The 13571-nt window shown below is 34.2% G+C and overlaps 1 protein-coding gene across 1 annotated transcript; it reads right to left on the bottom strand.

Moving 5' to 3' along the window:
• Positions 1–6341: 6341 nt before the first annotated feature.
• LOC145271200 (protein CFDP2-like) lies at positions 6342–10948 on the bottom strand. Its single transcript, XM_080126763.1, has 2 exons — positions 10511–10948; positions 6342–6476 (listed from the first exon to the last, which is right to left on the bottom strand). Exons 1-2 carry the CDS (start codon positions 10946–10948, stop codon positions 6342–6344), a joined length of 573 nt encoding a protein of 190 aa, XP_079982889.1.
• Between the last annotated feature and the right edge of the window lie 2623 nt (positions 10949–13571).

Here is a 13571-nt window from a genome sequence, read left to right on the forward strand (position 1 = left end):
GAAAATCTTGTTTTTAGTTATTTTTTGAGCAAATATAGTATTTTTACTTAATTCTTAGCGACTATCTACTGTTTTATTTAATTTTAAGCGAATATTTTGTTTATATATTTTTGAGCGAACATCTTATTTTTATTAATTTATTAGCGAACATCTTATTTTTGTTTTAGTTTTGAGCGAAAATCTTGTTTTTATTTATTTTTTTAGCAAATATAGTATTTTTACTTAATTCTTAGCGACTATCTAATGTTTTATTTAATTTTGAGCGAATATTTTTTTATATATTTTTGAGCGAACATCTTATTTTTATTAATTTATTAGCGAACATTTTTGTTTTAGTTTTGAGCGAAAATCTTGTTTTTATTTATTTTTTGGGCAAATATAGTATTTTTTTACTTAATTTTTAGCGACTATCTAATGTTTTATTTATTTTTGACCGAATATCTTATTTTTTATTTATTTTTGACCGAATATCTTATTTTTTATTTATTTTTGATCGAATATCTTATTTTTTATTTATTTTTGATCGAATATCTTATTTTTTATTTATTTTTGATCGAATATCTTATTTTTTATTTATTTTTGACCGAATATCTTATTTTTTTATTTATTTTTGACCGAATATCTTATTTTTTATTTATTTTTGATCGAATATTTTATTTTTTATTTATTTTTGACCGAATATCTTATTTTTTATTTATTTTTGACCGAATATCTTATTTTTTATTTATTTTTGATCGAATATCTTATTTTTTATTTATTTTTGATCGAATATCTTATTTTTTTAATTTGTTTTTGATCGAATATCTTATTTTTTATTTATTTTTGATCGAATATCTTATTTTTTTATTTATTTTTGATCGAATATTTTATTTTTTATTTATTTTTGAGCGAATATTTTATTTTTTATTTATTTTTGAGTGAACATCTTATTTTTGTTTTATTTTTGAGCAAGTACTTTATTTTTTGTTTATTTTTTAAGCGAATGTCGTATTTTTTACTTGTTTTTGGGCGTTTTATTTACTTTTGAGCGAACATCTTATGTTTTGTTTATTTTTGAGAGAACATCTTATATTTTGTTTATTTTTTAGCAAACGTCTTATTTTTGTTGTATTTTTGAGCGGATATCTTATTTTTTTAATTCTTTTTAAGCTAATATCGTATTGTTTAGTTATTTTGGGGGCTATTATCTTATGTAGTATTTTATTTTGAGCGAATATCGTATTTTTCATTTATTTTTGAAAGAACATCTTATTTTCGCTTTGTTTTTGGGCGAATATCTTATTTTTATTTATTTTTAAGCAAATATCGTATTTTTTATTTATTTTTGAGAGATTACCTTATGTTGTATTTATTTTTGAGCGAACATCTTATTTTTATTTTTTTTGAGCAAACATCTTATTTTTTTAGCGAAAATGTTCTTTTTATTTAATTTTTGAGTAAATATTGTATTTTTTTATTTTTAAGCGATTATCTCATGTTTTATTTTTGAGCGAATATCTTATTTTTTTATTTATTTTTGAGCGAATATCATATTTTTTATTTACTTTTGAACGAATATCGTATTTTTTATTTATTTTTGAGCGAATATCCAATTTGATTATTTATTTTGGAGCGAATGTCGTATTTTTGAGCGATAATCTTATATTTTATTTATTTTTGGGCGAATATTGTTTTTTATTTTTATTTTTGAGCGAATATCATACTTTTTATTTATTTTTGAGCGATTATCTTATGTTTTATTTATTTTTGAGTGATGATCTTATGTTTTATTTATTTTTGAGCGAACATCTTATTTTTATTAATTTATTAGCGAACATCTTATTTTTGTTTTAGTTTTGAGCGAAAATCTTGTTTTTAGTTATTTTTTGAGCAAATATAGTATTTTTACTTAATTCTTAGCGACTATCTACTGTTTTATTTAATTTTAAGCGAATATTTTGTTTATATATTTTTGAGCGAACATCTTATTTTTATTAATTTATTAGCGAACATCTTATTTTTGTTTTAGTTTTGAGCGAAAATCTTGTTTTTATTTATTTTTTTAGCAAATATAGTATTTTTACTTAATTCTTAGCGACTATCAAATGTTTTATTTAATTTTGAGCGAATATTTTTTTATATATTTTTGAGCGAACATCTTATTTTTATTAATTTATTAGCGAACATTTTTGTTTTAGTTTTGAGCGAAAATCTTGTTTTTATTTATTTTTTGGGCAAATATAGTATTTTTTTACTTAATTTTTAGCGACTATCTAATGTTTTATTTATTTTTGATCGAATATCTTATTTTTTATTTATTTTTGACCGAATATCTTATTTTTTTATTTATTTTTTACCGAATATCTTATTTTTTATTTATTTTTGATCGAATATTTTATTTTTTATTTATTTTTGACCGAATATCTTATTTTTTATTTATTTTTGACCGAATATCTTATTTTTTTATTTATTTTTGATCGAATATCTTATTTTTTATTTATTTTTGATCGAATATCTTATTTTTTTAATTTATTTTTGATCGAATATCTTATTTTTTATTTATTTTTGATCGAATATCTTATTTTTTTATTTATTTTTGATCGAATATTTTATTTTTTATTTATTTTTGAGCGAATATTTTATTTTTTATTTATTTTTGAGTGAACATCTTATTTTTGTTTTATTTTTGAGCAAGTACTTTATTTTTTGTTTATTTTTTAAGCGAATGTCGTATTTTTTACTTGTTTTTGGGCGTTTTATTTACTTTTGAGCGAACATCTTATGTTTTGTTTATTTTTGAGAGAACATCTTATATTTTGTTTATTTTTTAGCAAACGTCTTATTTTTGTTGTATTTTTGAGCGGATATCTTATTTTTTTAATTCTTTTTAAGCGAATATCGTATTGTTTAGTTATTTTGGGGGCTATTATCTTATGTAGTATTTTATTTTGAGCGAATATCGTATTTTTCATTTATTTTTGAAAGAACATCTTATTTTCGCTTTGTTTTTGGGCGAATATCTTATTTTTATTTATTTTTAAGCAAATATCGTATTTTTTATTTATTTTTGAGAGATTACCTTATGTTGTATTTATTTTTGAGCGAACATCTTATTTTTATTTTTTTTTGAGCAAACATCTTATTTTTTTAGCGAAAATGTTCTTTTTATTTAATTTTTGAGTAAATATTGTATTTTTTTATTTTTAAGCGATTATCTCATGTTTTATTTTTGAGCGAATATCTTATTTTTTTATTTATTTTTGAGCGAATATCATATTTTTTATTTACTTTTGAACGAATATCGTATTTTTTATTTATTTTTGAGCGAATATCCAATTTGATTATTTATTTTGGAGCGAATGTCGTATTTTTGAGCGATAATCTTATATTTTATTTATTTTTGGGCGAATATTGTTTTTTATTTTTATTTTTGAGCGAATATCATACTTTTTATTTATTTTTGAGCGATTATCTTATGTTTTATTTATTTTTGAGTGATGATCTTATGTTTTATTTATTTTTGAGCAACATCTTATTTTTATTAATTTATTAGCGAACATCTTATTTTTGTTTTAGTTTTGAGCGAAAATCTTGTTTTTAGCTATTTTTTGAGCAAATATAGTATTTTTACTTAATTCTTAGCGACTATCTACTGTTTTATTTAATTTTAAGCGAATATTTTGTTTATATATTTTTGAGCGAACATCTTATTTTTATTAATTTATTAGCGAACATCTTATTTTTGTTTTAGTTTTGAGCGAAAATCTTGTTTTTATTTATTTTTTTAGCAAATATAGTATTTTTACTTAATTCTTAGCGACTATCTAATGTTTTATTTAATTTTGAGCGAATATTTTTTTATATATTTTTGAGCGAACATCTTATTTTTATTAATTTATTAGCGAACATTTTTGTTTTAGTTTTGAGCGAAAATCTTGTTTTTAGTTATTTTATTAGCAAATATAGTATTTTTACTTAATTCTTAGCGACTATCTAATGTTTTATTTAATTTTGAGCGAATATTTTTTTATATATTTTTGAGCGAACATCTTATTTTTATATATTTATATATCATTCCTTAATTGGAATTCGTTTTGAGATGAGCATTATATATATTAACTTATTTTTATTTCGGACTATTATTCTCATCTTTATTAGTTGTTGTTTTTCATCTTTTATTTGTTTGTTTATTCACAACGTTTCGGCCAACTATTCCTCTGGCCTTCGACGGATAGGAACTTCGAATCTCCTAACTGCCATCCGTAGTTATTGTCGTCTCACCACATTTTTGGCCAAGTAACCCTCTGGCACGCTTTGGGTGGGATTGAAACGGCTATCTTCAGACAACAACGTCTCTATCAACTGCGCCACGGGCCCCGAAGGGCGATCAAGGTTGGATTCTTTGATCTTATAAATCCACGTTTATTTATTATCTGATCTTCCATAGTCGGGTTCGTACCGATTGGTATATATATATTATTCCTTGTGAATAAACAAACCAATAAAAGATGAAAAACAACAACTAATAAAGATGAGACTAATAGTCCGAAATAAAAATAAGTTAATATCTTATTTTTGTTTTATTTTTGCGCGAATATCATCCTTTTTATTTATTTTGAGCGATTATCTTTTATCTATTTTTGAGCGAACACCTTATTTTTTTTTTTTATATTTGCGCGAATATCTTACTTTTTATTTACTTTTGAGGAAATATCTTATTTTTATTCATTTTTGAGCGATGTCTTATGTTTTGTTTATTTTTGAGAGAACATCTTATTTTTTGTTTAGATTTTAGCAAACATCTTATTTTTGTTGTATTTTTGAGCGAATATCTTATTTTGTAATTATTTTTAAGCGAATATCGTATTGTTTAGTTATTTTGGGACGATTATCTTATGTTGTATTTAATTTTGATCGAATATCGTATTTTTCATTTATTTTTGAGCGAAAATCTTATTTTCGTTTTATTTTATCTTATGTTGTATTTAATTTTGAGCGAATGTCTTATTTTTTTATTTATTTTTGAGCAAATATCGTACTTTTTATTTATTTTTGAGCGAACATCTAATTTTTTTAGCGAAAATGTTCTTTTTATTTAATTTTTGAGTAAATATCGTATTTTTTATTTATTTTTGAGCGATTATCTTATGTGTTGTTTATTTTTGATCGAATATCGTATTTTTTTATTTATTTTTGAGCGAATACTTTATTTTTTGTGTATTTTTGAGCGAATGTCGTATTTTTTATTTATTTTTGAGCGAACATCTCATGTTTTATTTATTTTTGAGGGAACATCTTATTTTTTTATTTATTTTTGTAGCAAACATCTTATTTTTGTTTTATTTTTGAGCGAATATCGTATTTTTAATTTTCTTTTTGGGCGAATATCGTTTTTTTTATTTATTTTTGAGAGATTATCTCATGTTTTATTTATTTTTGAGTGAATATCGTATTTTTTATTTATTTTAAGCGAACATATTTTTTATTTATTTTCGAGCGAATTTCGTATTTTTTATTTATTTTTGAGCGAACATCTTATTTTTTAATTATTTTTGAGCGGAAATCTTGTTTGTATTTTTTGAGCAAATATCGTATTTTTTATTTTGTTTTGTAGCAATTATCTAATTTTTTAATTATTTTTGAGCTAACATCTTATTTTTGTTTTATTTTTGAGCGAATATCTTTTTTTTATTTATTTTTGAGCGAATATCATATTTTATATTTATTTTTGAGCGAATATCATATTTTATATTTATTTTTGAGCGATTATCTTATGTTTTATTTATTTTTGAGTGAACATCTTATTTTTATTTATTTTTGAGCGAACATCGTATTTTTTATTATTTTTTTTCAGCGAACATCTTATTTTTTTTAGTTTTGAACGAATATCTTAGATTTTTTGAGCGAATATTTTAGTTTTTTATTTATTTTGAGCCAATACCGTATTTTTTATTTATTTTTGAGCGATTATCTTATGTTTTATTTATTTTTGAGCGAAAATGTCATTTTTTTTATATATTTTTGAGCGAACATCTTATTTTTATTTTATTTTTGAGGGAATATCTTAATTTTTATTTATTTTTGGAGCGAATATCTTATTTTTTATTTATTTTTTAGCAAACATCTTATTTTTGTTTTATTTCTAGCGAATATCTTTTTTTTTTAAACTTATTTTTGATAGAATATCTTATTTTTATTTAATTTTTAGTTAATATAGTATTTTTTGTTTTTTTTGGGGGGGGCGATTATCTCATGTTTTTTTAATTTTTGAGCGGACATCATGGTCATGTCGGAGGCACAGTACTTTGGCACTGTGCCTCAGACATGACCATGATGTCTGCTCAAAAATTAAAATCATGGGGTCAAAGATAAACTGCAGTTAGTCGATCGGACTGCAGTTGGGCGCCTGGAGTGGCAACCCAAACCTCACGGCGACCTTCAGCTTGACGGATGGCCAGGTTTGGATCGTTGGCATGTGGTTTTGACTGGGTTTCCAGCTTAATACAAATTGGTTGGCGATATGGTCAAAGGTGGAGATTGTGGTCAACTAGTGGCTTCCTAGGAAACTTTCCTTAAAGGGTAGAGCTGAGGCGTGCACCACATGTCTTCCCTCTCATCCTTTACTGACTGGCCGTACTTCCCTTGCCTGCACAACACCTAAAAACTCTTGTCGAACTCTTGATCTCGCTCCTTTAGGACAAAGGCAGACACTGGGTGAGCAGACAGGTCTGTATTCAACGTCTGTGTGAGGGAGGCTTGGGAATGTCAGACTTGAAGTGTCATCGAGACGCAGAGACGCTGGCCTTCCTGAGCCACTACCTTCAAGATGATCAACTGTGGCACCTTACGATTACTACTACCTTTCCCGACCTCAGGCCGTGGGGAGATTCAGCCTTCCTGAAAGAGTGCTGAGCCACACTAAAACGACTATCAAGGTTCAGCGACCTTGTGATTGCCACCCGTAGGGAACTCCACAGGGATCTAGTGAAGGGGGCCACCGACGACACACTATGCAGAGTGAGATCTGCTCCATATGGAGTTGGGTGCCAGGTTTGAGTCATCTGAACAACTCTCTGACCTGGTGTTCTCTCTGTTCTCTCTGACCTGGTGATTGGCCCGAAACGTGGTTACCCTCAACAATATACAATGCAGTTCCGTTTTCTTGGAGTTGCCAACCTGTCCCTGTTGCGGGACAACAGCCGCAGAAACAACTGATCACGCATTTTTCGATTGCCATGAATTCCGCCAGTACTGGTCGTATGTTGGTGAGGTGATGGCACATATCGACCCTGAGCATCCTCGCCTGATGACTGTATCAAACGTAGTGGACAACGTGAGGCTGCTGTGGGACTGAGAAATGGTCTACATTGCAATCCTGGCCGTGGCGAGAATGGTGATTTGGACGTCGAGACTGCAAGATGGCCAGGGGGGGGTACCTTTGTCTGATCAGGATCTGATCACTTTCTTTAAACACCAAGTACAGGTAAAGATCATCATCATGTGCTGTCCTATGTGTCCGAAGACGACATCCTGTGAACCATCATTTTCCACTTGTCACGGTCGCAACTAAGGGTCTGCCAACTTCCAGTAGGGATCAACCTGTCTTTTCGATTTCGTTTGACGGTGTCACGAAACCTGAGCTTAGGTCTGCCTATGCTTCATACCCTATCTTCCAGTTGTGAAAACAGTATCTGTTTGGTAGTCGGGAGTTCTCCATTCTGTTTACGTGCCTGGCCTATCTCAGGTTTTTCCGGATGAGCAGGTCATACATGCTTGGGAGGTTGGTTTGTGATAGGATCTCCCTGTTTCTGACAAAGTCATACCACTTGACATTTAAAATCTGCCGTAGGTGTCTCATCATATAGGTGTTGAGCTTGCGGGCTACCAGTTTGTACACTGGCCAAGTTTCTGCACCATATAAGAGTGACAAGAGGACGATGGCATGGTACACCAAGCATTTAGTTCTGAAAGTCAGATCTTTAATTTGCCAGACCTTATGGAGGCATTGCCATTCTTGTAGAAATCTCCTCGTCCATTTTGTTGTTGTTCATTACCGTGGTCCCTAGGTATTTGAATTTGCTGACATTGTAAAGCTCCTGGTCTTTGCGCGAGCCTTTTCTAGTCTCACACAAAAACACGCGTTCACATCTCAAGCCATATTTCTTGTCATACACAAACATACGCGCGCATGTACACACACATACATATATTCACGTTTGCGTACATACACTCACATTCATGTGCATGTACACACACGCTAACGTACACACATGTACTCACATATACGCACACATGGACAATGTCACTTCTCCTTCAAAGGAAATCCACACATGCGCAAAAGACCACCGGAAACAACTATAAAAGCAAGAGACAAGTTGTTTCCCAACCTTTTTCTGACTCGCCTTCCGAGCCGAATGGTCGGCGGACCAGCCGCCTCCCTTGCAGCGCCTGCGCACCTCACGCCACCTGCTACTATGTGGGGCAAAGGCTAACAGACAGTACGTACACTTTATACACTTTCTCTCTCCATGAACTGGATTGACTTTCTCACTCTTTTTTCCCCTTTTGCTTTGGTCAATCAACCAGACAACTCATATCTACAACTCGTTCCTTAGAACACCTCCGCGTAGCTGACTGCTAACATGGCGCGCAGCTTAACTGACGTCAACCCTCTTTCTCTTTTTACATGCCGGACTGCCATTTCTTGTTTCTCTACTGCATTTCCTTTTCTTGCCATGTGTGAACACATGTTGGTGACCCGAACGTGAGATGAACACGCATCTCCTTTTCTTTCTATACCACCAGTCCCGCAACAAACGATGGTGACACCCGCATGGACATGAACACGTGTTATACCTAAAACATTCATTTTTCAACAGTAAATAAACAACATGTTTATTTTATCCAGCAATTGAGTTTTTGTTTCCTTCTTTCCATTCATTTCATTATTTTCTTTTGTAGCGAGTTAGGATATTTATATGAGGGTTGGAGTGAGGACACAGCCCTGTCTGACACCATTCTGCACGTCAAACGAATCAGAGAGCTCACCCTTCAGCTTAACTGTGGCTTTCATGCCTGAATGAAGGGCTCTGACAAGGCTGGTGAAGTGTGCAGGAAAGCCAAGCTTCAGCAAGACTTCCCAAAGAGTGCTTCGGTGCACCGTGTCGAAAGCCTTCGTAAAATCCACAAAGATCATATACAGCTCCATATTTTGCTCCACACACTTTTCCTGGATCTGTTTGAGTGAGAAGATCATATCCACTCTGCCTCTGTTTGCACGGAATCCATATTGTGCCTCAGGTAGCAAGGTTTCAGCGTGCGCTGTAAGCCTGTTCAGGAGAACATGAGTGAACACTTTCCCCGGGACTGAGAGCAGTGATAGACCCTGTAGTTACCGCACAGCCTGCAATCTCCCTTTTTGAATATGGTCACTATCTTTTTTGAATATGGTTTCCAATCTTGAGGGACAGTTGAAGTGGTCCAGGCACTCTATATGATTGCCCTCCTCACTTGATGATCTCAGGGCATATGCCATCAGACCCAGCTGATTTGCCATCCTGTAACATCAGTAATGCTTTGCAGATTTCATCTGAGTCAGGGCATCTGTCCATCCAGGTTGATTATTGCTCGTTCGTCAATGTCTGGCGTCTCGTTTAGCAATGTTTTGAAATGCTCAGTCCATCGTTTTAGGAGCTCGCATTTGTCAGTGAGGAGAGTGGAATTGTCGCTTGCAAGTAATTGATCGGAATAGCTCACATTTGGGCCCCAGGCTGCTCTCATACTCCCATAGAAACCCTTCATGTGATTGGTGTCAGCCAGAATCTGTAGTTCAGCAGCCTTAGCCATCCACCAACTGTTCTTAAGTTCCCTACATCTGCTCTGGTGCTTGCTGTTTGCCTTAGTGTACTTTGCTTTGATGGATCTAGTGTTCCTGAACAACATTGAATTTCTTGCAGCGTTTCTCTGGTTGATGAGTTGCTTGATTTCTTCGCAGTTCTCATCGAACCAGTTCTCATGGTGTTTCCCGACCAGCCCGAGGCACTCTTTGGATATTTCATAAACAGTTTCTTTGAAGGACAGCCAATCTGAGTTTACATCTCTGGTTGGTTCAGCAAGTCTCTCATTGAGAGCATTCACCAGCTCTTCTCTTACAGTTTGATGTTTCAAGCCGTCGACATCCAGCTTCTTGGGGGGGAGGGATTCTTTATCTTTATTTTGCGTCTCAGTTGAATCTCACTTGTGTCCGGATCATAATATGGTCAGTGTTGCAGTTTGCTCCCCTCATTGCTCTCATGTCCAGGATATCTGGGAGGTTACGTTGACGAGTGATGACGAAGTCAATGAGGTGACAATGATTATTTCTAGGGTGCATCCAGGAGTTCCTGTGAACAGGCTTGTGTTTAAAGAAGGTGTTGGTGATGCAAAGCTGATGCTCAGTGCAGAGTGAAAGGAGGAGCTCCCCATTTGAGTTGACTTTCCCGCATCCATACTTCCCTAGTGCTCTGGGCCAAGTGATATAATCCTGTCCTACCCTGACGTTAAAGTCTCTCATGAGTATGATCTTATCCAGTTTTGGTACGGATGCAAGTGTACTGCCTAACTGATGGTAGAATATATTAATAGTTTCCTGAGAGTTCGTCATAGTTGGAGCATATATAGCTATCAGGGTACACCAACGGTCTTCTGATAAAGGTAGCCTGAGTGTCATCAGCCTATCATTTATTGTATGGGGCACTTCTATTAGTTTCGTCACAAGCTCGTTTTTCATGGCTAGTCCGACACTGGACTTGCTTCTCTCACTAGAGGCCTTGCCATTCCAGTAAATGGTGTAGTCGGACTCTCTAATGGAACTGCTCTCTTTGAACCTGACTTCACTCAGGGCAGCAATATCGATGTCAGATTTTTCTAATTCGCACGATATAATCGCACTTCTTCTTTCTGGTCTTGCCGAATCAGACCTGTCAAGCATCGTTCATATGTTCTACGATGCAAACTTGAAGTTGGGTGTATTGTGGGCTTTATTATCCTGGGCGACACCCTGCCAGTATGAGTTCTTTTTCTGTTTTCATTTCATGGTTCGTAAGGAATTTGCTGACAAGATAGTTTAAGGATGAAGTGAGTTTTGTCAGTTGCCATTTCACCCCTCTCCTCCAATGAGGTACGCCAGACTGGCAAGGATTACCCAAGACGAATCGGCAGCTCATTGGTCGCAGTGACTAGCCAGAATGAGTGTTATCAACCTTCTCAAACTGCCTTAACAGAGCGTCACAGTTTCTGGTTTTTCTGTCTGGGTTGAGCTTCCCATAGATCCTTGCACTGTTAGCCTGAAGTTCCAGTGGCATCCGCCTGGAGGCCAGCACAGAGTTTTGACTGACAGCTACACTTCCGTACATCTGTCAAGCCCTTGGGTGATCATTTCTTCAGTGGTGATGGATGACAGACCAAGAGATGCACTGGATCGCATTATGGAACTGATCGCGCACACACACATACACGTATATACACACACGCATATGTATATGTGTATACCTGCAAGCACCTATATTCATAAACACACAGAAAAGCACATCCGTATCCATGCACCAACCAGCATACGCCTATGTACAAATATATACATAAACATATATACACATCTTAAAACCCTCCATGAACCTGCACAGATGCACATGTATATTTACAAACACCCACCCAACAACATACACATCCACAGATCCAGGGAAACTTCCTATTATAAACATTTAGTTATAAACAATCACGCCACCCATGCGAGCGGTGCTTATAGGCACACATACACGCACGCCCATATATATGCATGATGCTGGTTGGCCGTTGACCGCCCAAAATAGAGGGTTTGTACGTCCTTTGAAAGGTCTTGTTTTTAATCCTTCTGGGAGACTAGCCACCCTCCTCACCAGACAGGCTGGTGGGGGAACCGGTTTAGTCGTCGGTAACCCGACCATGTAGTACTAGGTTACATGGTACCAGTAGCATATGACAGATGCGACAGAAGAAGGCTTCATCGTGTGGCTTTTGAAAGAAGATGGATACATGTAGCAAGTCTGTGTGTACAAAAAGGGGCCAAATTTGAAAATGTGTTCCCCACCTAGGTGTGGAGCGTGCGTTTTTTTGTTTGTTTTTTTTTACACAGACATCACCACATTATCAAGGCCAAGAGGCCACTCGAGGATAAGGGTTAAAGAGTGTACAGTAGAAATTGGACAATATAGTAATCATTAGTAATGGAAATTCGGTAAATTTGTTAACTTATATGGAACGGCTCATCAAGAAATTGTTGACGTTAGACTTGAAGGCAACCATATTGTAGTCAGCCGGAAAGCAGGAAAACGGAAGACAATTCCACAGGCATGCAGTTCTAAGAAAGAAGCTTTGTTCATGGAATCTACGTTTAGGTTTAGGCACAGATAAAGAGTGGGGGGGATTATTGATAGTGTTTTCAGCTAGAGGAGTGTTTCTTGTGCAAGGTGCACTAGCCGTAAAGGCATGAAGAAACGTAATGGGAAAAATGTGTCAAGGAAGTCAGAAAGAATTGGTTAAATACGATGTGATCCCTGTAGAAGGGGTGTGAAAAGGTGCAGAGTGCACTGTGTGTATGAGCTATTAAGGTGGAGATGGAGAAATGCGCAAGGTGCACTCACTGGCCGTAAAGGCATGAAGAAATGTAATGGGAATGTGGCAAGGAAGCCGAAGAAAATTGCCCCAAATATGATGCAATCCCCGCGGAGAGTGTATGAAAAAGTATGGATGGCACGGTGTATACAATACATGGAGTTTGATTGTAGATTTAACCAGACACTGGGTGTCTCTGCATGAGATGCCATGGAAAAAGACATGTGGGAATACAAATATCAATATGTGATCTCTTCGCCCGGTCCTCAATGCATGACAGACCCTGTGACCCACTGATGAACCCTGAGAATAATGCACCATGAGATAGAATGGTCAAATAGTGAGAGAGAGAAAAAGATGCTCATGCCAAGATAACCTGAAGAATGATCGTAAAAAGAGAAACTAAATAGGGATTGAGAGAAGTATACCGATCCTTAGAGAAATAGACACCGGCGGTATCGACGCTATTCTGATTTTGTAATGAATGGAAACTTTCGTAGGAATAATTTAAATATGAAGTAACGATTTACCTGAGATAAGTTGTGATACATTTAGACTGTTAAATAGAGAGACGGTTGGTTGGAGAATTTTATTAAAATTAAAGAAAAAGAAAGGGAAAAGAAAAATGAAGAAAAAAAAAAGGAAGAACAGAGAGCAATTAAGGAGGCGGGAGAATTGCCTCTAAAACTAGGATTGAGGGGGGGGGCGAAATTCCCATAAGCCTAAGAGCAGGTAACCATGTAGAATAAAAGTGGTAAACTGCGTAGAACTCTGGTGGTGGACTCGGTTGCAACTGTTGGTGCTGTTGTGTGCATGTTGGGCCCTTGTGTGCGCATGGTGCTGGTAGGCTGTGGCGTGCCACAGCCTGCCAGCACCATGCGCACACAAGGCCGCTGTCTCAGATGTGCTAGTAGATAGAAACCAATGGGGGTAGACAAAAGAGAAACTAAAGCGTGTGTATCATG

Source organism: Euprymna scolopes, chromosome 4 (genome assembly GCF_053919585.1).
Source record: "Euprymna scolopes isolate OS-2025 chromosome 4, ASM5391958v1, whole genome shotgun sequence".
NCBI classification, from domain to species: domain Eukaryota; kingdom Metazoa; phylum Mollusca; class Cephalopoda; order Sepiida; family Sepiolidae; genus Euprymna; species Euprymna scolopes.